Raw genomic sequence first — 25,902 nt, 5'->3', positions numbered from 1 at the left:
TAATGATCAGAGCGATAAATACGGCAGGTCTTTACTACATGAGCCTACGCGATGGCGATCAGAAGCAGAGAACAGTGAGGAATATGAAAGATTGTGGTCTTTGCCAGCAAATGAATGAGGCTTATCTTCACGTTCAAACACCTTGGACACAGGACCCCGGGGCCTGCATGTCAATCTCCTACTGGGTCCAAACCCTGGCTCTACGTCCCCACGTGCTTTTGCCACGCTCGCTCCACCCCCCGCCCCCCACCTTTCCCAAGTCCTTCAAGGAGGAAAGAGCAGCTCCCTGGTTACCCTTGGTTTGAGTTCTAACGACGGAGGAAAAGGCCTTAAGAAGGGTTTTGTTTTACTGGCACAGACGGTGAAAGGGGGTAAAGCACACGCGTGGCAACACGGTGCCTTAGTTTACATTTAACTCCAGTGTGTTCCGTTTTAATGAGCAAATGGGGGGGGTGGACGCTGGGGAGGGGTGACTGCCTCTGCGATCCCGCCTCCTCCTGGCTCTCCCAGCGTGTGTGCTGCTTCTGAGTTAACCACATGCGAAGCGTGTGCACTGCGCCCCACACACAGAGCACCCGCCTTGGCCACCCGGTACGCTCCTCCAGGGGCGCGGGCAGACCCGTGGCTGAACAGGCTTTGGAAACGGGCGCGAAGGCGTGCGATGAAGCGGCCGGGAGAGCGTTTACATCCTCCTGTGGGTCCTCCAGCCGCTCCAGGGGCCCAGGGCCAAGCCGACTTGGGTTAACTAAAATGCGCCTAAGATACTCCCTCTTCCTACAGACTTTAATAGATCCCCCCTGCGCCCCCGCATGCCCCCAGGGGTTTTATTCTGCTTTTCAGCAGCCACAGGAGCTCACTGTCAGTGACCGGCTGCGGAGCCTGGCTGGCCCCCGCCGCTCCGAGAAGCCCACCCGTTCCCGGGGAACTGGGCGCCAGGGTCTCCAGCTCACCCGGGCACCGAGAGCGCACCTGCATTTCTCAAAGAGATCTACCGTCTCTTCTTTTACTGAAGCCACGTGTGCAGGACCACGCACCCCTCAGCTGGTGCCTGTGAAAGCGAACGCTGACCCCGGGGTCAGCGTGCCTGCGTGTTTCGGGAAGAGGACGGAGCGCCCCTAACCACCTTCTCCCTCTGCTCGGCGTCCGTGACCCTCAACACGTTAGCCAGCGTTCCGTCCAGTAAATACGTACGAGGCGCCCACTAGACCGTGGAACCCGAGAAAAACAAGGAGGCCCCCGAGACACGCAACCGCCAGCAGGGGAGAGAGCGGGGACCGTGACGGAGCGCGCCGTGGGATGGCGCACGGTCCCGCGGCGGCACGAGGAAAGGCTCTCCGCCCGGGGGGGGGGGGGGGGGGGGGGGGGGGCTCCAAGATGCTCCATCGGAAACATGGCTCAGGGCTGAGCATCGGCCTATGAACCAGGAGGTCACGGTTCCATTCCAGGAGACAGCCAATCAGTGATTCTCCCTCATTATTGACCTCTCTCTCTCTCTCCTCTCTCCCCCCTCTCTGAAATCAATAAAAATACATACTTTTCAAAATGCAAAGTGAGAGCCCTGACCAGTTTGGCTCAGTGGATAGAGCGTCGGCCTTCGGACTCAAGGTTCCCAGGTTCGATTCCGGTCAAGGGCATGTACCTTGGTTGCGGGCACATCCCCAGTAGGAGGTGTGCAGGAGGCAGCTGATCGATGTTTCTAACTCTCTATTCTTCTCCCTTCCTCTCTGTAAAAAAATCAATAAAATATATATATTTTTAAAAATGCAAAGTGAGAAGAGAGGAGATTAAGACCAAGAGCTGAGGGGAGGCACCATGACATGACCTGGGCCTGGGGGTCAGGTGAGGACAAGGTGCATGCACCCGGCTCGGTGGGGAGTCTCTCAACAAGAAGAGAGGGAATATTCAATACAGAACATTCGGGTAATGTCACCTTGATAGAACACTTCCCCCGCCCACGCCCCGTCACACGCCCCCCAGCTCTCAGCGCTGGCAAACACCGCCCTGGGTGTCAGAGGGAGCCGACTTCTCCCTGCAAGTGGGTCACCGAAGGCGACACTCGCCCCTCGCCCGGGGCAGCAGGAGCCTCGGGACCAGCCGAGGGGCCAGAGGAACAGACCCGCCGGCGGCCGCTGGGCCCCAGGAGCCCGGCCCCGGCCCCTGCCTGTGGGGAGCGCTGAGACAGGCCGGCGGGGGGGGGGGGGGGGGGGGCATCGGCCGCCATCCTCCCGGGGCGGAGCAGCTGCGGAGAACGCGGGAGACATCGCAGCTCTCAGAAGCGACGCTAACGCAGCTTCTAACACGTTAGACGCCCGAGCCCCAGGGCTTTCTGGGTCTTTCTCCCACGTACGGAGGGGACGGCCACACAGCCTCCTGTCCTCCCTGAGGACTTGGGACATCACATCCTCAGGGGCATCAGGAGCAGGGCTGGTTCTGTAAACAAGAGCCCCACACCCTCAGGACAGCCGCCTGCCCGGCCGGCGGGGCTCAGTGGCTGAGCGTCGACCTGTGAACCAGGAGGTCACGGTTCGATTCCTGTCAAGGCCACATGCCCGGGTTGCAGGCTCGATCCCCAGCATGAAGCATGCAGGAGGCAGCCGATCCATGGTTCTCTCTCATCATTGATGTTTCTATCTCTCTCTCTCCCCTCCCTTCCTCTCTGAAATCAATAGAAATATATTTTTTTTAAAAAAGAAAGAAAAGCTGCAGTGGGCCCACAGGGAAACTCACACGCCCCTGCTGTGCCTCATAAAACGGGGTTTCCGTGTGCACAGACTTCCTGCCACAGGCCGCAGGGCGGGCAGCCCCCAGGACAGGGGGTGAGGCGGAGACGAAGGAGGCAGGGCAGCGAGGAGGCCCGCGGCTGCCTCCCGGGGGCTGGGAGGGGAAAACGTACCCCGCTGGCAGCTCTACTTAGAAACGCGTTTTCTTTACAAGAAAATGACAACGTTAAGGGGAGAGGAGGGAGCGAGCAGCCGCCGCCCACACAGACTCTGACTTTCAATTTAATTATTGGAAAATTACCCTCTTCGGGCCAGAAGGAGATGAGGAGGAGGAGACAGAAAATAAGAAAATAGCGACTGAAGCCAAGATGAGGTTATGCAAGCAGGAGGCGAGGCAGCGACAGGCATCTGCGAACTCCACCGGCCACGCGGAGACCCCGAACAGGCTGCTTCCGGCCCAACCACGGACGCTCCGGGTGCCCAGCCTCAGCCGTGACCTCGGCAAGGAGCTCACGGACCCGGCTCTACACCTAACACCTGCTCTGCACGGGGCAGGGCCGGCCTCCAGCAGCAGGTGCAAGCACAGGCGCCTCCCCTCCTGGCGCGGGACCTGACCTCGAACCCAGCTGTGCACATGCAAACACATGACTGTTCCCAGCAGCCGCCGCCACCGCGAGGATTTAGGCTTCGCCGACACGCAGGCACCCACAGCAGAGTGGGATTCGGGTCAAAGAAAGCGGGGGGGGGGGGGTGAGCTGGCCACTGCCTGGGCCCTGATCTGCACAGGAATGTAGCGTGATGGTCCAACATGCCCCTGGGAATAGTCGGGGGAGATGCGGCCGAAGGACGTGTGGACAAGGGGGGGAACTTAGAACAAGGCCTGAGTAGAGGTGGGCATGGCCGAGAGTTCAACTAACACACACACATGCACGCACTGCATACAAACACGCACGCTACATACATGTACACACTGCACACACGTATGTGCGTATGCACACTGCATACACACACACATTCACAGTTTATCTCCATGTTAGAAAAAGGGTTTCTGATCTGCCGTCTGAGGACGTGGGTCCCACTCACTGTCGCCCACGGGGCTACCGCTGGGCGGAGGGGCACGCTGCGCCAGCTCGCCCCCTCCTCGCCTGCGGAACCAGCTCTCCAGATAACACGGGAAACACACGTCGGAAGAACGTGGGCGCGAGGGGGACCCGGGGGAATCGGTGTGGCCGCTCACGTTGGCCCACAGGCCCTGTCCTGTGCGAGCTCTCTCTCCTTCCTTTCCTGCCCTCGTTCCCCCAAATCAGAACTCACACCCCAGAGTCCTCAGTTCCCTTTGAGACCATCAAAATGCCCGCGTGGCTCAATTGGTTGAGCGTCGTCCCATGCACCGGGAGGTCACCAGTTCGATTCCCGGTCAGGGCACATGCCCGAGGTGCAGGCTCGGTCTCCAGTAGGGGGCGTGCAGGAGGCAGCCAATTGATGTCTCTCTCTCTCCCTTCCTCTCTAAAATCAATGCAAAGATTCTTTTTGTTTAAAGATTTTACCCCAACAGGGACCCCCCCATCATGAAAGGGGGCTGGTCCCGATTAAAGAGCCTGCGGGTAAGGTGTTTGGGGAGCGTCCATCCAGCCTGGCGGGGGACGGCAGCTCATTGCACCCGTCCTCCTGACATCCTGCTTCTCCCTGCACCCCAGGGACCCCCATGAGCCTTCCTGTGCTCACCTCCCGGGCCACCGGGTTAGTGCTGGGCCAGTGCCCTGCAGAGGGGACACGCTCCAGGACCTAGGGCTCCGTGCTGAGCAGACACTGCTCACGATTCACCCTTTAACGCACGGCGCGGAGGGGGCCGCCCAGCACCCTGTCTGCCGTGGGAACCACTCCGGCTCGGAGCAGGCCCGCGGCGATCAGAGAACTGAGGTCAGCGTGTCCGCGGCGCAGGGAGGAGAAAGGAGGGAGGAGGAGCGCGGTGGAAGCTGGGCGTTTACTTGACGGGGAGCCGGCGGGTGGACGGGGTGCGCCCACGGTCCCGGCACAGAGAGGGGCGCTCAGAAGGCCTCCTTGGTGCTGTTGAATCTCTTTGGGGGCAGCCGGGGCGAGGAGGGCAAGGAGGGTGACGAGGGCGAGGAGGGCGAGGCCCCGAAGCTGCGATCGGGGCTCTGAGGGCCGAGCGGCGGCGTCTGCGTACTTACGGGGATGGACCGGCTCAGGAACCGGGCCGAGGAGGAGGACAGGCCGGTGTAGGAGGCCCGGGAGCCGGGGGCGGCGGGGCCCGGGCCCAGCTCCTCCGTCTTGGCGCTCGGGGGGCCCCGCTGGCTGCTCGGGGGGCTGCGGCCGTACTGGTTGTTGTTGAGCTCGGGGCAGGTTCGGGAAGACGCCTGGGAGCTGCCGTTGAGGTTGGCGAAGGGGCTGGCGGTGAAGCCCACCTTGCAGGGCGAGGTCTTCCTGTTGTCCGGGTCCTCCGAGGACACGCTCAGGTTCCCCAGGGAGCTGGCCAGCCGCGAGTTCACGGAGAAGCTGCGGGAACAGGACACGAAGGCCATGCTACCGGGCTCGGGCCCAGACACAGCACGGCACTGGGGGGCCTGCGAGGACAGTGCGGGGGACAGAGGGCAGATCGGGGTGTTATTGGTCCTGCGATCGGGGTGCTGTTGGTCCTGCGATCAGGGTGCTACTGGACCTGCGATCGGGGTGCTGTTGGACCTGCAATCGGGGTGTTACTGGTCCTGCGATCGGGGTGTTACTGGTCCTGCGATCGGGGTGTTACTGGTCCTGCGATCGGGGTGTTACTAGACCTGCGATCGGGGTGCTGTTGGACCTGCGATCGGGGTGCTGTTGGTCCTGCGATCGGGGTGTTACTAGTCCTGCGATCGGGGTGCTGTTGGTCCTGCGATCGGGGTGTTACTGGTCCTGCAATCAGGGTGCTGTTGGTCCTGAGATCAGGGTGCTACTGGACGTGAAATCAGGGTGCTACTGGTCCTGAGATCGGGGTGCTATTGGACGTGAAATTGGGGTACTATTCGACCTGAGATTGGGGTGCCATAGGATGCGAGATTGGGGTGCTGTTGGTCCTGAGATCGGGGTGCTATTGGATGCAAGATCAGGTGCTATCGGACATGAGATTGGGGTGCTATTCGACCTGAGATCAGGGTGCTATGGCTCCTGAGGAGGAAGTAAGTGAACTCTAAGCAAAGAGTGAGAAGCGTGAGCTTGAACTCATACAGATTTGATCACACGGCTCCGTGAACCGTCCCGGCCACCTCGGGAGAAATGACCATCAGCTGTGTCCTCAGCACATACCACTCAGCTCCGCTTTCAGATCAGGCGAACTACAGGGAGGGTGCCGCTCGCCACGCCCTCCACAGCCTCGTCCCCACAATTCAGGGCAAGGGACAGGGGCCCCGGAGGGCACAGAGCCTTTTGGGGTTTCTTCCCCACCCCAACCCCCCGACCAAGGGCAGCCAAACGCCCTGCTGCTGCCTGCACCCAGCACCTCGGAGGGGGGCGAGTTACCTCCTCGAACTGGCGCCCGAGGCCAAGGTGCCCCTGGCGATGCGCTTGGCCGTGGCGGACGGGGACGAAGCCACTTTGCAGATCTTCAGAGTAGACGCAGACCCTTGTGGCGAAGAAGCCAGTCTTTGGGGAGAAAAGAGAGCAGAGTGTCACGCTGACATCAGCCATCGGCGAGGGGGGGATAAACGAGCGAGCGGCAGAGGTCCTGGCAGCCGCCACCCAGACATGGGTCTGTGCCGGCCGCTCTTGGGGGGGCCTCGGCGCTCAGCCCCCTTTGCGAGTGGCCGTGCTGGGGTCCAACCCGGGACCCCACGCCCTGCTCTTCACCTCCCGCCATCCTGGGTCCCCTCCCCTCCTCGTGTGCCTCACGGGTCCTTGCCCTGTTCATCTGTCCTCTCCTCCCCCCGCCCCTGGCCTGGGCGAGGCCACGGCTGTGCCTTATCCCAACTGCCAGTCGCATCTCCGATTCTGATCCCCTCAGATCCCTCTGGCGGGACCTCCCATCTCTCCTCCCGTGGCTTTGCTGTGTGACCACTTCCTCTCTCCTCTGGGCCCCGCGCCTTCTCCCAGGGCGTCCCGGTTTGGGTCAAACTGCTCTCCTGCCCTCGCCGAGCCCTCACTGGGTCCTGGTCCCCCGATGGCCTGACACGACCCGAGAGCACTCAGGGGACTTTTCCCCAGAAAAACGCTAACGGGTCCTCTCCGCGTGGAGGGCAGAGGAGGAAAAAAACAGCGAGAAAAGAAAGGAGGCAACAACACGTGCAAACATCGGAAGGGGGAGAGCCAAAGTGTTCTCCCTTCGCAGCAAGATCGAGCACCAGCTCGAAAGGGCTGTGCCCGCCAATGGCCTTCATCAGACCCCCCCCGTGCCGGGGTCACCGGTCACCGTCACAGCCACCCGGCCCCGGGGGCGCTCAGGAGCACGGAACCCCTTCTCCTGGGGGGCGTGGGACATGAGGCCCATCGCCTCAGAAAGGAAGGGGCTGAAGCAGGGAAGCGCGGTGTGCAGCTCATCCTCCCCGGTTCGCAGGGGGGGGAACGTCCGGCCCGCGGGCCGTGTCGGGCCCGAGAAACCCTTTGGCCTGGCCCTGCCCAGGCACTGGGGTGAGTTCAATGTTCGGCCAACCACAGCAGGCCGGTTTTTAAGCTGGTACGTTTGTGTGGCCCTCGAATGGCGGTATCAACATCCAACGGCCCGGCGGGGACAAGGCCCCCACCCCCGGCTCGGGCCCGGGGCGCAGTCGGAGGCGGGTGATGTGGGAGCTCCCAGCTGCGGGGCTCCGGTCACCGTACCTGAGAGGCTGGGCCACCACTGCCCTCGGGTGCCCTTTCAGGTCCTCCAACCTACAAAGAGCAGAGACAGGCGCTCAGGGTCCCGGCTCCCCCGCCGGCCGAGACCGAGGCACACGCGCGGTCAGCGCCGGGAGGGCGTCCCACGGGCAGCAGGGCGGCCCTGGGGAACAGGCCGCACTTCCTTCACTGGACAGAGCGCCCCGAGCCGGCGGGAAGGGACTGCAGCCTTTTCGTTTCATTTTGAATTCCACTTAGAGGAACAAAAAAATTGGTTTTTGTTTGCCCTTGTTTCGTTTGCTTCTGTTAATCCTCACCCATAGATACTTTTCAACTGAATTTAGATGGAGAGGGAGGGAGGGAGGGAGGGAGGGAGGGAGGGAGGGAGGGGAACATCAATGTGAGAGCAACACCCCGATTGGGTGCCTCCCGCAGGTGCCACCCGGGGATGGATCCTGCAACCCAGGTGCGTGCCCGTGACTGGGAACCGAACCCAAGGCCCTTCAGTGCCCAGGCCGACGCTCTAACCACTGAACACACTGGCCAGGGTGCAGCCGGTCCATGATTCTCTCTCATCATTGATGTTTCTCTCTCTCCCTCTCCCTGCCTCTCTGAAATCAATAAAAATGATTTTTTTAAAAAGAGAGAGGGGGTGGGGGGGCGTTAAATATCCTGTCCACCTGTGGGACACAACATGAAGGTCCAGGTTTCAGATCTCTACCTGAGAGCGCAGGGCGGCGAGGAGCGTGGCTGGCGCTGGCTCTTTAAGGCACGTAGTTTGTCTCCCTGGGTTATGCTGTTCTTCATCTCCACATCCTCATCCTCTTCCAAGTTATTCTGGGGGGAAACGTGCACGTTCCTCAGAAAGGGCATGGTGAGGAACTGGCTTTGGTAGATGTCTTACTGGGTGGCAGGTCACCTCTGCGTGCAGGTGTCTTTCACACAGGTTATCTTGCATCGCTCTGATGCACTGTGAACTCAACCCTGTTCGCGTGTGCATTAGAGAATGTGAAGTCCAGCACAGGGAAGATAGTCAAAGGCATGTTACAGAGGATGCAGGGTCGTGCATGCCCAAAATCTATGCGATGTTACTAACCAGGTCACCCCAATAAGTTAAGAACTTTACAATATGTTGTCATAACCACGTATGGTATGAGGTGGGTGATCGTTTCGTCACGTGAATGTCTAATCGCGAGGTTGTGCCCCTGACGCTAACGTGACATTGCGGGGGAGCCTTGACCAAAGGACCCGTCAGATAACACGCTGCGCGCTGGGGGACAGGGAGGGACGCGTCGTCGTGGGGAAACGACAGAGGAAGGAGAGCCTGAAATAGGAAGGAGTGAGAGCAGACGTGAGAGGAGGGGAGGGAAAGACGAGGACGGAATTCTTAGCAGCGTCATCGCGAGCATTCCGGTCGGCTCCCCGACGCTGCGTCTGTGAGACGGAGGAACGTGGACAGCGAAGATGTCGTTTTCCTAAGAAGTTGCTTCTGATCCGTCAAAAGTTTGGGGTTCGCAGAGCCCTCGAGTCCCTCTTCTCTCCTTCCTCACTGCCACTGTGTCCCCGGCCCGCTCCCCCATCCCCAGCTCCCTGGCCTTCCCCCCGCTCCCCCAGCCACACAGAGGCCTCCTACCCCACCAGTGCCAGGGTGACCTCCCCAAACCGGGCTCTGGGCGTGGTCACCCCGTCTTGCTTTAGGGGAGGAGGACTCCACGCCTGAGATTCTGGTCCTCTGGCCGCTCAGAGAAGAAAGAAGCTACGCCCTGTGAGTCCACGTGCAGGACGGGAGTCCTAGGGGGATCCCCACACCTCCCGGGGAGACTCACCTCTCCAAACCGCTCCACGTTCTGTGTTTTGGATACGTTTCCACCAATAGACATGTCATCCAAGTTCGAAAGAATTTTATTAATACTTTCTTCGCTGGACGGTCTACTTTTCAATTTGGATCGAAAAATGTCTCCTTGGACCCATAACGATGCTTGTTTCCTGTCGGAAGGAGAGGAGAGCAAAATGCCCTTTACAACACACACCATCATCTCAGAGGTACGACGTCTTGTCAATAAAAAGACGAGCAGATAAACATTTACGAAGCAGAACAGAGCGATGACAAAGTCTGGGGGTAAGGAAAACAAAGTCACTTTCTGAAGCCACAGCAATTAAATCCTATACAAAACACACATGACCGTCTTCTGGTCCAGGTCCCGGTCGCCACGGGGTTGACCGCTAAGGTCCTCAGATGCTCAGGACAAATTCCATCGCAGAAGATTGTGAGCCCCCTTGTTGTTTTTAAAAATATATTTTTATTGATTTCAGAGAGGAAGGGAGAGGGAGAGAGAGAAACATCAATGATGAGAGAGAATCGTGGATCAACTGCCTCCTGCACGCCCCCCACTGGGGATGGAGCCGGCAACCCGGGCATGTGCCCTGACCGGGAATCGAATCTTGACCTCCCGGTTCATAGGTTGACGCTCAACCACTGAGCCACCCGGCCGGGCTAACATCTACTCTTTGAATCCCCCCAGAGGGAGGCAGGCCAGCTGCCTTGTCTCTGCCTCTGAATTGCGAGCACACGGTTCTCTGTGGGCTGCTTCTGTTCGGAGCTGACCGCCCTCCTCCGCACTTCCTGACGAGGCCTGCCCACAGCATCCCCGCGACCTTCGTCACCCTTCCAGTCCGGACGCGTCCTCCCAGCGCGACCCAGCCTTCCCCGTGTCCACCCAAAGCCACAGTGGTCATGTCGTCTGGAAACCCTCCCTCTCTGTACTCAACCCAGGTCATCTGCCCCGCACGGCTCCCAGCACCACCCCAGGGCGGCCGCGGGGACAGGGGACGCTCCTGGATTCGAGAATCGGGCGAATGAGACCCTCTCACTTGGCGTCAGAGGACAATGTCAGCGGCACCCACGACCTGGGAGACGGGAGACGGAAGGAGACGGCTAAGCAAAGAGAACTGCTCATACTTGGTACTGATGGATGTTCCATCGGCAGATGCTTAGAAAGAGTGTTGGAGGGTATAGAACATGTAGCCAGAAAGGAAAGGAATGACCTAGGGCAGTGGTCGGCAAACTCCTTAGTCAGCAGAGCCAAATATCAACAGTACAACGATTGAAATTTCTTTTGAGAGCCAAATTTTTTAAACTTCTTCCAACGCCACTTCTTCAAAATAGACTCGCCCAGGCCGTGGTATTTTGTGGAAGAGCCACACTCAAGGGGCCAAAGAGCCGCATGTGGCTCATGAGGCGCAGTTTGCCGACCACGGATTTAGGACATTCCCCCAGAGTCAACTAGCTGAATCTAATCTAGGGGTAGCACCCCTCCATCCTGGCCCTCCATCACTGCTCTCAAAGCAAAATACCAACTTCACAACGAAACCTAAGGATCATTATTTCGCCTCTCACCCCTTTCACACAGGAAACAAAACAAAAACAAAAACCATCCCACGTCCCACAGCAATTGGCATGAGACTTTTGAGATCAATTCCTGACGCCACCATTGCCGAAAATTCTTCTAATACACCTTATTCTTCAGACCTGACCATGTTCCTGCTTAGCCAATGGCTTCAACGCCAATGGACTGTCGAGTGAATCGAAGGATGTAATAGTGAATATCGAAAAGCAATTCCCACGTTTGTAGGAGCAAAAATGTGACTGTCGCACACAGCTCCAATTCAAACCCACGCCGGGTGCTTGTGATTCTGATGAACAAACCACACGACTGTCAGGCATTATTCTAATCTGCTTCTAATATTTCAGATCCGACTTGTTGCTATTTTAGCAAGAGCAAGTTCTGAAACTTTTTACATAGATTTTTTTTTTAAATGGAACCCACTTTTCTTGACCCAATGCCTGTATCTAACACACACACGCATTCTGAACACGCACACAGGAGGAATCAATCACGGTTAAGAACTCCAGCTCCAGCGTTAGACAGTTCCAAGCATTTTTCCCATCTCTGAGCAGGTGTTCCTCATCTTGTGCTTGGTCATTTCCTGAAATAAAAAGCACTGGTTGACCTGGTAACTTCCGATGTCACTCAGTTCTATGGTGACATTTACCAGATGCTGTCAGCACCACGCTGAGCGAGGCAGCCAGTACAGAGAGACGGGAGCCCAGACCCTGTCCACCTTGTGGGTGGGACCCCCCGCCTCACCTGGGTGCTTGTGAGAAACTCGGGGTCTCAGGTCCCACCCGACCTGCTGGGTCAGAAACGAGACCCCCAACGACCCGCAGGCGCCTTGACCTTGAGGAGGTCTGCGCCTTCCGCCAAGTTCGCCTGCTGGCAAATACCCGGCCGACTGGACGTCAAGTAAAACAAGCAGAATGGGGGCCCGGCCCGTGTGGCTCAGTGGTTGAGCATCGACCTAGGAACCAGGAGGTCGTGGTTCCATTCCCCGTCAGGGCACAGGCCCGGGATGCGGGCTCCATCCCCAGTGGGGGGGGGGGGTGCAGGGGGCAGCTGATCCATGATTCTCTCTCTCTCCCTCTCCCTTCCTCTCTGAAATCAGTAAAAATATATATATTTTTTAAAGACACAGAAATTAACCCCCGGGCGTGTGGGTGAGGACTGGCAGGCGTGACGAGCCCGCGTCCTGAGGTCACGGGGTGGAGTTGACCTTCCCCCCCAGGGCACCGCTGCTCCCGCGAAGGAGCACCATCCGTCCCCCTCGCTCGGGGTCTCTGACGGTGAAAACCCATCAGAAGACGTTCCGCGTCGTTTCTCTCCCGAGCAGCGTGTTCCTCATTCATGGTCTGCGTCATCGTCATCGCTGACACTGCATCCCTCACGTCTCTCGTCCGTCCTCACAGCCTGAGACGGATGTCCCCCACGGCCCCGGGGCCCAGCTTCCAGCCCGGGACACGCCCCGTCCCCTCCGGGGGGCAGTCAGGGGCCTTTTTCAGCCCCCCACTGCGGCTCCCACACCTGCTGGGGGAAGTCACCGGACACGTCGCTGCGGCCCGGTCTTCCCTGAGCAACATGAGGCCACAGGTGCCCCGCCCCGGACCCTCCGAGGTGGGAACCTGATGGACGCGGCTCGTTCCCAACAGCCACGCCCACAGGAGGCCCGGGTCTCACTGTCCCCCTTCCTGACGCGCCACACGCGTGACAGAATCTCCCCTGGTGCCTCAGCGTCCCGCCGACACGAAACTGCTGGAACCCATCCCCGCGCACTCGGCCGCCCAGGAGACCACGCCGCTTCTGCTGGTTCTGGCGTCGGAAGTCCAACCTCGGCTCCAAAGCAGATTTCCAGCCCAAACAGAGCGCCCCGGCGTGCTTTAGGGACCGGCCACACACGGATGTGTGAGTCTGTGCAGAAGCGGGAGCTCCCCGCCTGCCGATGGGCACGGGCTGGCGTGCCCGCCCCGGAGCCCTCTGCAGGGACACCACTGCGGCTCCCTGTCCCTCTCCCGGCGGACAGCCAACAGGCCGCTGGGCCGGCGGGCAGGTGGACAGCCAGACCTCTCTGCACGGGACAACACTCGCCCCCCGAGCCCCACCGGCCAGGGCTCCTCGTCCCATTCGTGGGCAGATGGCTGGTGGTTTCTAAAATGCTGAGGGGACACCAGAAGGGTCGTGCCCCTACAGGTTAAATCTCTCCCCCGGGGACCGGGTTTGACAGGAGCCAATGCGTGTGTCTGGGCAGCAGGGAAGGCTTGTAAGTGTTCTTCTAAGAACGACAGGCGGGACTCGCCGCCCCCCTCCGGCCCGGGTGACGCTCAGACGCACCGCACGGCAGCCGCCTCCTGTCCGTGAGCGGCAGCCTCGCCGAAGGCACCCCCAGCCCCAGCTGTGCTCTGTGTGTGTGTGTTCTCTCCGTTCTGCTCACGGACATGCGAACAGAAGGAAACGCCATATGCCAGGTGGGATGAGAAGAAACTCACACGGTGGCCGGGCCACCCCCAGGAAGCGACAGGGACCGGGCAGGTGGCTCTGCGCCTCCTCCTTGCCTGCCCGGCAGAGACCACAGGCGCCGTGAGGAGGCCGAGCCGTCCCCTCGCCGGGCCTGGGGCAGGGCCCTCCCTCCGGATGCAGCTTCATCCCAGGGCGACCGGGGACCCAGCGGCGACCCGCCCGTGGGGACCACAGACTCACTCTTCCAGGAAGTGCTGCTGAGGCCCGATGATGGAGCCGGGCCGGCATATTCGGATCCAGGAGATGACCTCGGCGTGCGTGAACCGGTAGTGCTTCATGACGTAGCAGGCGATCAGCGTCCCCGTCCTGCCCAGCCCGGCTGCAAGAGAGGGGACAGAGCCGGGATGCAAACCCGCCCGGCACCTGCCTGCTTAAACGCTACTGACCATTTCATCAGACGAGGGCGTGTGTGGGGCGGCCTGGGGCCACCTCCTGACACACACCAGGGACCTGCCCGACACCGACGCGCTGGGAAGAGGGGCGTGTAACTGCGGCCTCTGTGGGCTCTTCTTTGGACGTAAGAGCCAGGAGACATTCGTCCTGGTCTCTGCAGAGGTCTCCCGAGGCCACAGATCGTGTGGACAGAACACAGCCCAGTGGCCCGGAGCGGGACCAGGGCCCAGTCGGCGTCCAGAGCCCCTCCGCTGGCCTCTGGGGACACCAGTGCCCCCGCCCCCTCCCTGGGCCGGAGGAAAATGTTCAGGTCCCCCTGAAGCTTAAGCTGCTCCCCCCTTCCATAAAGCCTATAAGTTAATCTGTAAGAAGAACGCACTCTGCGCTCTTCCCAGGAGAGCAGCGTTCGCTAGGTTCTAAAGCAGGGGTCCTCAAACTTTTTAAACAGGGGGCCAGTTCACTGTCCCTCAGACCGTTGGAGGGCCGGACTATAGTTTAAAAAACACTATGAACACATTCCTATGCACACGGCACATATCTTATTTCGAAGCAAAAAAACAAAACGGCAGAAACACCCGCATGTGGCCCGAGGACCGTAGTTTGAGGACGCCTGTTCTAACGAACCTGAACGGTGGGTAAAAGCGTGCCTGGCGAGGGGGCTGCGGGCGCCGCGGGGCGAGCCGCTGGAACGTGGTCTGTCTACCGCCCGCCCCGCCGCCCGCCTCACAGGGCCAGGCGGGTCCTGAAATCCCCACAGAACAAGCGTGTCAAACTCACGGCCCACGGGCCGCACGCCTCGCTTATTTGGCCCGTGTCAGCCTTCGCGTTTGACGTGCTGCTACAGAACCTCAGCAGTCACACGTCAGGACTGCACGGCGCGGCCCTTCTCCAAACCGTTGTTGGTGCTAGAAAATTTCACGCGTCCCTGGCCCTCTCTGGACTCAACCAGGAGGTGAAGAGGAACACTGAACTGTCCTAACAGGCCACACCTTCCAGCGGCTCTGGTCTGTCCACCGGGCGGGAGCCGTTTCCTGCCAAGGGCATCTGGGTATTTATAACGTCATTCGCGGGCCACACGACACTATCCACTTACACGTCAGCCTGCTCTACTTGGTCAGACGGTTAACTGACTTCCGATGCCTTGGCAGGGCCGGGCCCAATGATTTCGAGGGCCTTCCCCGGCCCGCGGGCCGGACGTTCCCCACCCCTGCTCGGTACAGCACTTTGCGGGAGGCGCGGGGCGCAGCCGGTTCTCTCTCCCCGGCAGCCACCGAAGTTCGTGGGACATGGAAGAGGATGCTCGCTGCCTCCTCCTCGAAGTTCAGTTAAAATGCTCGAGGCGGCTGAATTCCCAGAAAATCAAGCTGACTTAATTAGGGCGGATGTCAAAATAATTAACGGGCCTGCAGCAGACACGGATGCGGTGAGAGGCAGCGGAGCGGTAATTACTCCGAGGGCGTGATCCCTGCGAAGGGCTCCCACGTGTGTGCACAAGCGGCAGCAATTGGAACGCTCGGGCGGCTGTCACCACCTGGGAGCGGGGCTCCCCACGCAGACCGGACCCCGGGCTCAACGGCTCAGACGCCAGGACTTCCGGTCAGGATGGCGCCGAAGTCCACGCTGAGCTGCGCCTCCCACACCAACCTCACCACTGAGCTACAGACGCGCTGCACCGCGTCCTCGCTGTGACCAGACGCCACGTCCAGGCTGCCAGGCGCTCACCGTGCCAGAGCTGCAACCAGCTATTCTAATGTGAAAACCCACAGAACCAGATGAGACCTCAGGCCAAAGTCACCCCCGGAGAGACAAGAGCCCGTGAGCGTTTCCTGCTCCCCGGAGCTCTCGGCTTCCGCGGGAATGTGAAATACGTGGAAGGCGGGCTTTTTCGTGGGCCTGGGCAATCTTCTTATTTACTTTATTTGTTTTATTTGAGAGAGAGAGAGAGAGAGAGAGAGAGAGAGAAGGGAACCATGGACTTGTTCCACTTACTGATGTACTCGTTTGTGGGTTCTTGGATGCGCCCTAACCCAGATCAAACCCGCAGCCTTGGCCTGTCAGGATGGCGCACGAAACCACCGAGCTGCCTGGCCAGGGCGTGCCCGGGCAATCTCTAACCAAATTCGAGGGCGAGGCAGTTCGGCTGTGAACGGGCCACACCCGGGCACACCGCTCACCGCCTCCTCCTCGCCCCTCCACGTGACCTGATGGGGTAAGCAGGAAAGACACGCCCCTGAGAGTCGGGGAGTCCTGCCCCGAGGGCCCCTTCCTGCTAAGAACCGGGAGGGAGGGGCCTGTCGGGTGGACTGGCCTGACACAGGAGCCCCATCTAAATGGGGGCCACGTGCCGCTCACCCCCACCTCCCGGGTCCCTGCAGAGGCAGCTTCCCGTTGCTCTCACACGCTCAGCAAAGTACCTCCACCTCCTCACACCTCAAACATAGCAGCAGCCGGGCCGGCGTTCTCACCTGTCAGAGCCAGCGCGCTCGCTGAGCACGTCCGCCCCAGCAGCGCCAGGCGCCGGGAAAGACAGCGCAACCCCCACAGGGACCAGACCACGAGCCCAAACTCCACGGCGTGGGAACAGCGCCCCCAGTGGCGCTCGGAGACGCTGCATGTGGGGAGCAGGGCGGGGGGGGTGGGGGGGGGGGGCAGCCCAGGGAGGCCAGAGCCGCCTCTCAGCACTGAAACCAAAGACGCGGCCATGGAGGCTCCGGGCACGTGTCCTCCCGTCTGCTGAGCAGCTGGCACGGGCTGCAGAGAACATGCAGCACGTATGCTCCCTCCACATCTGAGACACATTTAAAAAGCACTCGTCGTTCATCTGACACTGAAATGCCCCTGGGCGGCCCGCATGTCTGTGTGCTAAATCCCGTAACCCGGAGGACCCTGCCCCAACGTGCCCCCTGAGACCAGAGAGCCCTTTACACAGCCCAGTCCCGCAAGTCACTCAGAGACCAGCCAACAGCCGGGACTCCGTGGGCTGCCGTCCCCGGGCCCCGGGCTGGGGAGACACGCATTTCCACGACGCAGAAGCCCGTGGGAAAGGCAGGAGCAGACGGGGCAGGGCCCGACAGCTGGGGCATGAAGCAGAGCATCAGCCTGGGGGGGTGCGGGAGGGAGGGAAGGGATGGCCGATTCCAGGAGGGAGAGAGCGAACCCACCAGCCCCTGCCTCCTGACGGGTGTGCAGGCGCCCGCCCGGCCCCCGTGGCCCAGCAGCTGAGCCTCGACCAGGAGAGAAGAGGGTGCGGGTTCCATTCCCGGCACAGGCCCCGGTCACAGGCTCGGTCCCCAGTGGGGGGCGCGCAGGAGGCAGCCGACCAATGATGCTCCTCTCTCACCCGTGTTTCCATCTCTCTCCCCTCTCCCTTTCTCTCTCTCTCAAAATCAATACAAACACATCTTTTAAAAAGTCTTCAAAAATTAAAAGTGCCCGGCCCTAACCGGTCTGGCTCAGTGGATAGAGCGTCGGCCTGCGGACTCAAGGGTCCCAGGTTCAACTCCGGTCAAGGGCATGTGCAGGAGGCAGCTGATCGATGTTTCTCTCTCATCGATGTTTCTAACTCTCTATCCCTCTCCCTTCCTCTCTGTAAAAAAAAAATCAATAAAATATATATTTTTTTTAAAAAAGTGCCCGGCCAGCCCACAGACGCTGCCCCGCCCCTCATGGAGGCGCCTGGGAAGCGAGGGGACCTGGGCGGCCGCACCGCCCCCAGCACCCCCATCCGAGCCACGCTCTTCCCGGGAAGGGGTTGTGCCCACAGGCCGCGCCCCCCTCTTCTCAGACACAGTGGCCCTGCGGGGCCCGGTGTGCGGGCCGCGGGCGGGGCGTGCGGGGCGGGCGCGCACCTTTGCAGTGGACGGCGATGGCCCCCTCCGTGTTCTCGCAGATGCTCAGGAACCGGCGCACGATGCTGTCGCCGGGCGTGCTGCCGTCGACGAAGAACAGGTCGTAGTGCTCGAAGCCCGCGTCCGTGAAGCGCTTGGCCTCGTAGATCTTCTTGTTCAGCCGCACGATGGCCGTCACGTTGTGCTTTTTGAAGTAGGGGAAGTAGGCTTCGGGGGCGTGGAGGGGGTACCCTGGGGGAGAGGGGGCGGTCAGCACAGCGGGGGACCCCTGGGGACCCCTCTCCCCACCCCAGTTCTCTCCCCGGGATCCTGGTTGTTTCCTAAGCCCCGTCTCCCCGCCTTTCCCGGGGGCTGGGACTCCCCAGCATCATTCCCATCGGGGCCTCTCGGGCTTCATTTGTCCGAGTTGGGTCTTCCGCCTGCCCCCCGCCCCCAGAGCCCAGGGGTGCACTGGGCCGAGGTCACCCCACGGAGGCAGGCAGGCCTGACTACGCCACAGCCCGGACACACCATTTCTACCTCTGAGCACGGAGGGAGGAGAGCACACTTCCCGTCCTCCCTGTGGAGAAGGGACGGACCCAGGGGCCCGAGAACCACGGCTCTCCCACCCGGAGTCACCCGGGTTCCTCGCTGGGTCACCGGCCCAAATCACTGCTAGAGCTTCTGAGAAAAGGGCACTGGACCGCTACCAACTACGGCAACAGGACGCGGGGTCCTGACGACGATGACGATGACCGTAGCTCCCGTGCACCGAGCACCCGCTGTGCACCAGGCACCTGGCAACTGGCCGGCTGCTGAGGCCCGGGGGGGGGGGGGGGGCCCTGGCCCCGCACACCGCGGGCGGGAGAGCGGGCAGCAGCCGCGCCCTGGGGCCAGGCTCCGGGCTGCACTGGGGCTGATTTCGGGTCAGGACCAGCCTGAGGCTGATGGTTGGGCCTCCGCTTCCTGGAGTTGGTGAGCAGGTTTCGTAAAGACCCCAAAAGTGTTCCAAGTGAGTTATAACCAACGCCAGGGGCAATGTCCTAGGACGGGAACTGCTGTTTGGGGGTGCGGTCAGTGCTCTCTGGGGGACTGGTGTCAGCGCCAGGCCCGGGCTGCCCTTCTCCGTCCGGCCGCTAGGTGGTGCCCTGGCATCAGGGAAGCACAGGCAGGACCCAGGCGCTCACCAGACCAGACAGAACTGGAGGGCGGGCGGAGAGAGAGTTAAAAATGCATCTCTTCCCTCCTCGAAAGTCAGGACACTAAAGACAGCAGCAGAGTCGGATGACTAGGCCCCCCCCCCCCCCAGGCATGATTCAAAGTAGAAAACTGCAAAATGGGCAAATGAAGTCAATAAACACTGGGCTCATTCGTGATAAACACGGAATCTGCCTATCTGCTCCCGAATAAGCACCTATCGTGTGCAGAGCACTGGGTACAATCTCTCTAATCCTCACTGCGTGCCTGTTCCCCCCTTTGATAGAGGGGGACACTGCTCAGAGAGGTGCAGGAGCTCACACACCAGCAAGGGGTGCAGCCGGCCCCCCCTGCCCGGCTCTCCCACCTGCTCTCTCCTTAAAGGGACAGGCTGACCTTCGGAGAGCGGGACTCCCTGTCTCCGCCGTCTCTCTCTCTTTCTCTGAGCTTTTGCTCTTCCTTTTTTAAAACATAGATGAGAAAAACATCCTCCCCTGCGAGTTCTGGGTGGTTTGGTGGTGTTTATTTTTAGAAAATTTGAAATCCAAAATATGTTCAGTCTACCGCTAAATTACACATGTATCGATTCCAACGTGTTTAACCAAAACAAGGTCGGCTCTCTGCTTCCCACCGTCCGAAGCGGCTCCCAAGCGGCTCTCCGTGGACCCCGAGGCTCACAGCGCGGCACCCGCCACCCAGGAACCGGAGCCCGGGAGGGAAAGCAGGCGTCTCCTCGGGGGGTGACCGGCGTGTTCCTCGGACTCTCCTTTGACAACTGGGTCAGGGGGAGTGCGCGTCCTCCCGTGACCCCCTAACACTCGGCCAGTTTCCCAGCAGCGGCCATGCCTCCACTCCTAAGGGTGGTACCGAACACTAATCACCGCTACTCCGTTTTCAAATTATGAGTATTCTCTGGAGACTATTACCAAAAGGAAAGATTATTGGAGGAAAGGAAGGAATTCAGGGTGAACTGAAGCACACGGTTGGGTGGTAACGGAAAACCTACCATTTTCAATTTTGCTTTTTGGATGTGGTCCACTAAATGCTAGGAATTTCCCCGGAACGATCCAGTTGAAGTCACCATTTTCAACTCGCTGGCAGAATTTTGTGAGGGGGAAAAAAAGAAAAGAAAAATATGTTATAATTCTTACACCACCTAGGAAATCCTTACGGATAAAGCTGCTTTCACGTTATTAGTTCTAGACTAACTGGACAGACGTAAAGACAAAGTAACAGAGTTTAAAATAAAAACGTGCATCGATTCGCAAAATGGTGTTTATGAATTCAGTCCGCTTCAGAAAAAAATGTTTACCCAGACGGTATATAACTTTAAAAAATGTTCTTAAATTTGCTTAAAAGAATTTTGTCTCCTGGCCACTCTGCAAAGGAAAGAAATGAAAACAAACATTGCCTGTCCCCGCAATAAATAAAGGGGAAATAGAGAACACGGAAAATATAAGCACTTTCCATGAACATGGTATACATACTTGAAGCAATTTTTTAAAATCTATAAATACCAGAGTTATGATGAACACACTTTCGTGGAGGTTTTTCCTTTCTGTTTTTATAGGTTGATCGCTGTTGTCAACACTGATTTTTAGACTGAGAAACGGGAGGAGGAGGAGGGAGGGACAGACCCTGGTCCGACCCTCAAGGTGACACCACGACCCAGACTCAGCCAAGGTCTCTGGTCGTGGCTGCAAACCCAGCAGCCCCAGGGCCAGGCAGGCAGGAGTCAGGGTGTCAGCTCTGGCTGAGGAGCCAGCTGGCGGGAAAGCGGCTGAATGAGGTCCCCCCTCTGACGGGACAGTCACCGACGTCTCTGTCTTTGACCTTTGCCCTTGGGATGATGTCTGTAGATACCGCGCACCAAACAGGACCCGCCGGTGGGCTGACGTGGGTCACCAGGTCTCAGCCTCTGGTCCATACACGCTAAGGGTCCCGAGAAAAGGCTGAAGACCAGGGAAGGGGCCCGGCCTCCTCCCACTGCCCCGAGCTCTCCTCTCCTCCCTCCCCTCCCCTTCCCCGTGCGCCTCCAAACCCAGGGACCACTGGGGCAGGGCTGGGCACCTGAGGTTTGCGGGCGATGGGGACACATGCGTGGGATGCACCAAAAGGTGTGTGTTAGCACCTCTTCACGTTGGCTTCCTTAGCCCACCCACTTCCCGTCCCAGCGTGGAGTCCCCTGTCCTCCCCCTGCCCCCCCCCCACCCCGCTCAAGGCCCCCCGGGGCTCCGTGCACAGGTACCAGGCAGGGGAGGGGGTGTCTCTCCCGGGCCGAGGCCCCCCTGACACAGAAGGCTCTCTCCGTCACTAGAAGGAGCAGACTCGGCGGCAGGGACCCGAGTCGGAGACCGTCTGAACTCCGCGGTCTGTCAGGGCTTGTGTTTGTTTAGTAAATCGGAGCAGGGCCCTCGGGGAAAGCCGGGACCTCTACCTCAGCTACTTATACTGCCCGCTCTCCTTCCCAGGAAAACCCAGCCTGGGCGCCACCGCGTTCACGTTTCCAATGCAGACGTTCCTCTCCGGCTACAAATGAGGCCTGGCAAGACGCCGTAGGAATGTCCGAAGTGCATGAAACTCGTCGTAATAAACATACTATCTCTAGAGCGCCCTAAATAAAACCTCCACGCTCTCCATGGCTGTGAGGGGCACACACCCCAAATCTCAAGCATGTGCCTATCTGTTCACATCAACTGGACTGAAGAATCTCCTATACAGCTCTTTTTTAAAATATGTAACTTAAATTAAATCTACTTTAATATAATGTTATTAGATTTTATTTAAAATACGTTTTACAACTCTTCAGGATGAACATCCTCTTGCTTAAATAAAACAGTCTCGCCAGGCCGGTGTGGCTCAGTGGTTGAGGGCACAGTTAGATTCCCGGTCAGGGGACATGCATGAGTTGTAGGCTCCATCCCTAGCAGGGGGCATGCAGGAGGCAGCCGATCAATGATTCTCTCTCATCCCTCTCCCTTTCTCTCTGAAATCAATAAAAATGAAAAACAAATGAACAGTCTCCAACTAATGGCCCGCTATCCCTCTCATGTAAGTGTTAAGCTTAAAACATTACTTGAAATTTCAAAATTAAAGGTCGGCACTAATCTTCAAAAGGCTAAAACCCCATCCATCTTCCAGGAACATTGAAGGAGAACAGGTTTCTGTGTTCGCTGTCTCCGTAACCTTGACCACTAAGCGGCTGGACAAGGACACGGGGCTGTGTCTGTTTACCTGGGTCACGGACATCCCTTTGGTTAAACAGTAACCTTCCGCACCCAGTCACACGGACAAGACAATGGCCTCGGGAAGGCACATTCGCTCCCAGAACCAAACGAGCGAGTTTGCAAACCTGCCTGCCCGAAGAGATACACACGGGTAATGCTGACCTACACTCAGCAGCCCGGACAGGCTGATGGAAGAAGCAAAGAGATTTAGGTCTTAGATCCGAGTCTGAAAGAAAATGAATAAGGAAGTCACCTGACTGGTATGACACAAGCTTGCTTTGGTAAGCTTCCAAAATGAACACCGGGCCTTCTCTCAGAGCGACGTGTACATATGTCAATATTTATCACCGTTAGGATATTTAACGCAACACAGATTGGGCTTTCGAACTAAACAGACACACACACCTCAACAGAATCTGGCTCAGGCAGCCCTGCCCGGCCGCACTGGTAAACCAACAGCTCAGCAAGGATGAGGCCCTGGGGCGAGCTCACCCCTTCCGGCCGACAGCCCACCTCCTCCCCTCCCCGTGGGAAAGCCCCTGATGCTCCCCCGGGAAGGAAACCCCGAGATAAAAAACATCTGGACCCTGACCGGTTTGGCTCAGTGGATAGAGCGTCGGCCTGCGGACTGAAGGGTCCCAGGTTCGATTCTGGTCAAGGGCATGTATCTTGGTTGCAGGCACAACCCCAGTAGGGGGTGTTCAGGAGGCAGCTGATCGAGGTTTCTGGCTCTCTATCCCTCTCCCTTCCTCTCTGTAAAAAGTCAATAAAATACATAAAAAACAAAACATCTGGCGTCCTGCAGCGGATGTGTCGAGGGGCCTCTCGTCACGTTGCTGTAGAATTCTCGGTCTGTACGGTTCACCCGGTTTCTTCAGAACAGCGAACCCTCCCGGTGCGTTTGAAACACCGTGGGACTTGAACACGTGACTGTTCACAAGTTCCAGAAACTACGTCTGTGCCCGTGAGGCGGGCCACTGTTGTGATGGCTGCAAACACATCTCTCGGCCCAAACACTGGGAAATACTCAGCTTTCTATAACGGACAGCGTCGTGTCCTCGACAGGAAGATGGAGAAGCTAGGCCTGAGGCTGCCAACCACAGGGTCGGCTCCTCTACAAACAGGTGTCTTTTCTAAGACGGCACAAGCGCCGTTCAACCTTCACTCAAACATCCGCGGAGCCTTCGTCCCCGTCAAGGACTCTAACTTGGTGTCACACACTAACTACTGAAAAGCAATCAACGAGTCTCTCTCATTAAGGAGTCTGGAAGCAGTGGGAGTGACAGTAACAGTAGCGACAGCAGCAAGTACGTAATACCCACCCATGACTGTGCCAGGTGCCACTCAGGCTCGCAGCTCCCTGAACCTCAGAGCAGCCCCCGGGGCAGGGGCTACTGCCGTCTCCTTTTGCTCCAGGCTCGAGACTGCATGCCCCAGTCCCTCGACATTCACGTTGCAACCTAACCCCAGTGTGATGGTGCCTTGAGGGGAGATCAGGTCATGAGGATGGGGCCCTGGCAAATGGGGTTAGTGGCCTTATAAAAGAGAGGCCAGGGAGCGGCCTCCCCCCTTCCACCACCTGAGGACACGGAGAGGAGGGCCGTCTGTGGCCTGGGGGCAGGTCCTTCCTAGACACCCAGCCTCCCTCCCCGCCCCTCATCCCAGACCTCCAACCTCCGGAACTGAGAGAAATCGGTGTTTGTTGCATAAGCCACGTGGTCTATGGTGTTTTTCTTACAGGAGCACAAACTAACGGCACGCGTGAAAGAAATGTGATAAGGGCCATCACAGAAGTACATGCGACGTTTAACGGCGCCACAAAGACTTTTGAAAACCAAAGAGACAAAACTCAGTCTTCTTTTCTTTATAAAGTACGACTGTCTAACCCAGGCGTCCTCAAACCACGGCCCGCGGGCCACATGGGGGTGTTTTTGCCGTTTTGTTTTTTTACTTCAAAATAAGATATGTGCAGTGTGCATAGGAATTTGTTCATAGTTTTTTTTTAAACTATAGTCCGGCCCTCCCACGGTCTGAGGGACAGTGAACTGGCCCCCTGTTTAAAAAGTTTGAGGACCCCTGGTCTAACCACTATGCTCTACACCTGAAACTAATGCAAAATAATAGTGAATGTACACTGCCATGGAGAAAAATTAAAAATGTTTAAGATAATCTTTTTTTTAAGTGTCTTCTTTGCACTTGCCCACCTTCTAGGACAATAAAGCGGGCTGATCGTGTGGGTGCATCCCATAACACACACGCTGGAACGACTGGCACTTGATGAGCTTAAGGCAAAGTAAACATCTGAGGTATTTGGTTCAATTAAGTCGCCGCGCCGTTTGGCTCCAAATCATACGCTCCAGGTTATTAGTTGAGGTTCGCTGTGGACGGCCCGCGCGGTGGAGGGGGCGTGGGGGAGGGGCGTGGGGGAGGGCCTTGCCTCTGGACCTGTTTCCCGCTGAGCAGGTGCAGCCGCGTTTCCCAATAAAATGCGTGCCGGCAAAAGTATCACCAGCCACACGTCCCGTTTTGTTTTCAAAAGAACCCGGATTTCCAAATAAATGTAACGTACAATTTCACTACCAGACTGTGCGATTGTTTTTCTCAGAAAGGTGCAAAGTAATGTCAACACAGATGGAAGAACACACAGAGATCGGCGTCTCCCGAAACCGAAACGGTGGCTCCCAGTCGAAGCGGAGAGGGGACGCTGGCCACCCCGGGAACCCCGGGGCGATGTCCTCCGCCGGCCGCCCCGCGGGCACCGCCTGAGCGCCAGCCGGCGGCCCCGCTCACCCCCGGTCATCACAGCCCAAAACACGGGAGCGCACCCACCTCGTAGTGTTCGTACTCATCCACGTCAAACGTCTCAAAGTCGAAAAATCCGTGTTGCAATCCCTGGAAGCAGAAAGGGAGTCAGATTCCCACGCTGAGCTGGGGCGGCGCCTGCCAGCCCGGGTGCCCGCGCCCGCGCCGCTCCATGCCCGCGAGCAGGGCCCGGGGAGGGGCAGCCCCTCGCACGGCCGTCTGCCCTGAGCCCGTCTCATGGGACGACTCACTCAAAAACGTGAAGGGGGTCCCCGCAAGAGACCTCGTTATTTGTGTGTAAAATTATTTCTGTCTCCAACACGCAACATACCAGCAAAGTTACAGCTAAAACACGTCCCCAAATGCTCTCAAAGCTTTCAGGTTAGCGTCTCCCTCCTGTGCACCGGGACGGGCAAAGGCAGGTAAATCACCGGCCAGTCAGGGGTTCTCTCTCATCACTGACGTCTCTCCCTCCCTCTCCCTTCCTCCCTGAAATCAATGAAAACATGAACAGAAAGAGAGAGCAGCCAGGAGAGTCCTCCAGGCCAGCAGGGAAGCAGCGGCCGGACTCCGGTCTCCCGCGCCGGTCGCCGGGTCGCCTGGACGATGGCGCTGATGTCCAGGCTCCGCAGCAGACAGACGGGGGACGTCGGCCCAGAACACAGATCCAATGGGAGGGAGCCCCCTCCGCTTCTGAGAGGAGCGACAGGCACCCCGGCCCGCCCCGCCCCGCCCCGCCCCATGGGCTCCATGATCGATGGATGGTTGTTGGGGGAGCGGAAGCCCCTCCCCGCCGCCCCTCCCCCCCCGCACCCGGGGCAGAGGCACGGCTCCCTCCCGTTTGGGAACGACCGTGTGGCCCGCAGCACAGAGCCGGTTACCTTTCTGATTCCCTGCAGGCAGTCGAGGATGGTGAGGTTGTACGTGCAATTCCCGAAGGAAGCGTCCCTGTCGACACAGAAAGCTCCGTTAGCCCGAGCACCCACTGGCCGTCTGCGCCGAGACGCCCCCGCCCACCGGGCAC

At 58.9% G+C, this 25,902-nt stretch overlaps 1 protein-coding gene across 7 annotated transcripts in view; it reads right to left on the bottom strand.

The window, feature by feature from the left end:
• Positions 1-25,902, bottom strand: part of CDC14A (cell division cycle 14A) — a 68,811-nt gene that overhangs the window by 5,797 nt on the left and 37,112 nt on the right. For 3 of the 7 annotated variants that reach the window (XM_079760874.1, XM_079760875.1, XM_079760876.1), the window contains exons 6-15: positions 25,760-25,826; positions 24,906-24,968; positions 19,856-19,943; positions 17,674-17,904; positions 13,613-13,751; positions 9,350-9,509; positions 8,245-8,360; positions 7,527-7,577; positions 6,234-6,356; positions 1,359-5,237 (exon numbers count right to left, since the gene is read on the bottom strand). In XM_079760874.1, the coding sequence (XP_079617000.1) occupies positions 4,769-5,237; positions 6,234-6,356; positions 7,527-7,577; positions 8,245-8,360; positions 9,350-9,509; positions 13,613-13,751; positions 17,674-17,904; positions 19,856-19,943; positions 24,906-24,968; positions 25,760-25,826 (1,507 nt within the window). In that variant the 3' untranslated portion in view covers positions 1,359-4,768. Of the gene's footprint in view, positions 1-1,358; positions 5,238-6,233; positions 6,357-7,526; positions 7,578-8,244; positions 8,361-9,349; positions 9,510-13,612; positions 13,752-17,673; positions 17,905-19,855; positions 19,944-24,905; positions 24,969-25,759; positions 25,827-25,902 lie in introns of those variants that run through there. The other 4 variants (XM_079760877.1, XM_079760879.1, XM_079760878.1 and 1 more) reach the window with 2 other exon arrangements.

The sequence above is a fragment of the Cnephaeus nilssonii genome (genome assembly GCF_951640355.1).
Source record: "Cnephaeus nilssonii genome assembly, chromosome: 21".
Taxonomy (NCBI): Eukaryota; Metazoa; Chordata; class Mammalia; order Chiroptera; family Vespertilionidae; genus Cnephaeus; species Cnephaeus nilssonii.
This window is presented reverse-complemented; position numbering and strand designations above follow the sequence as displayed.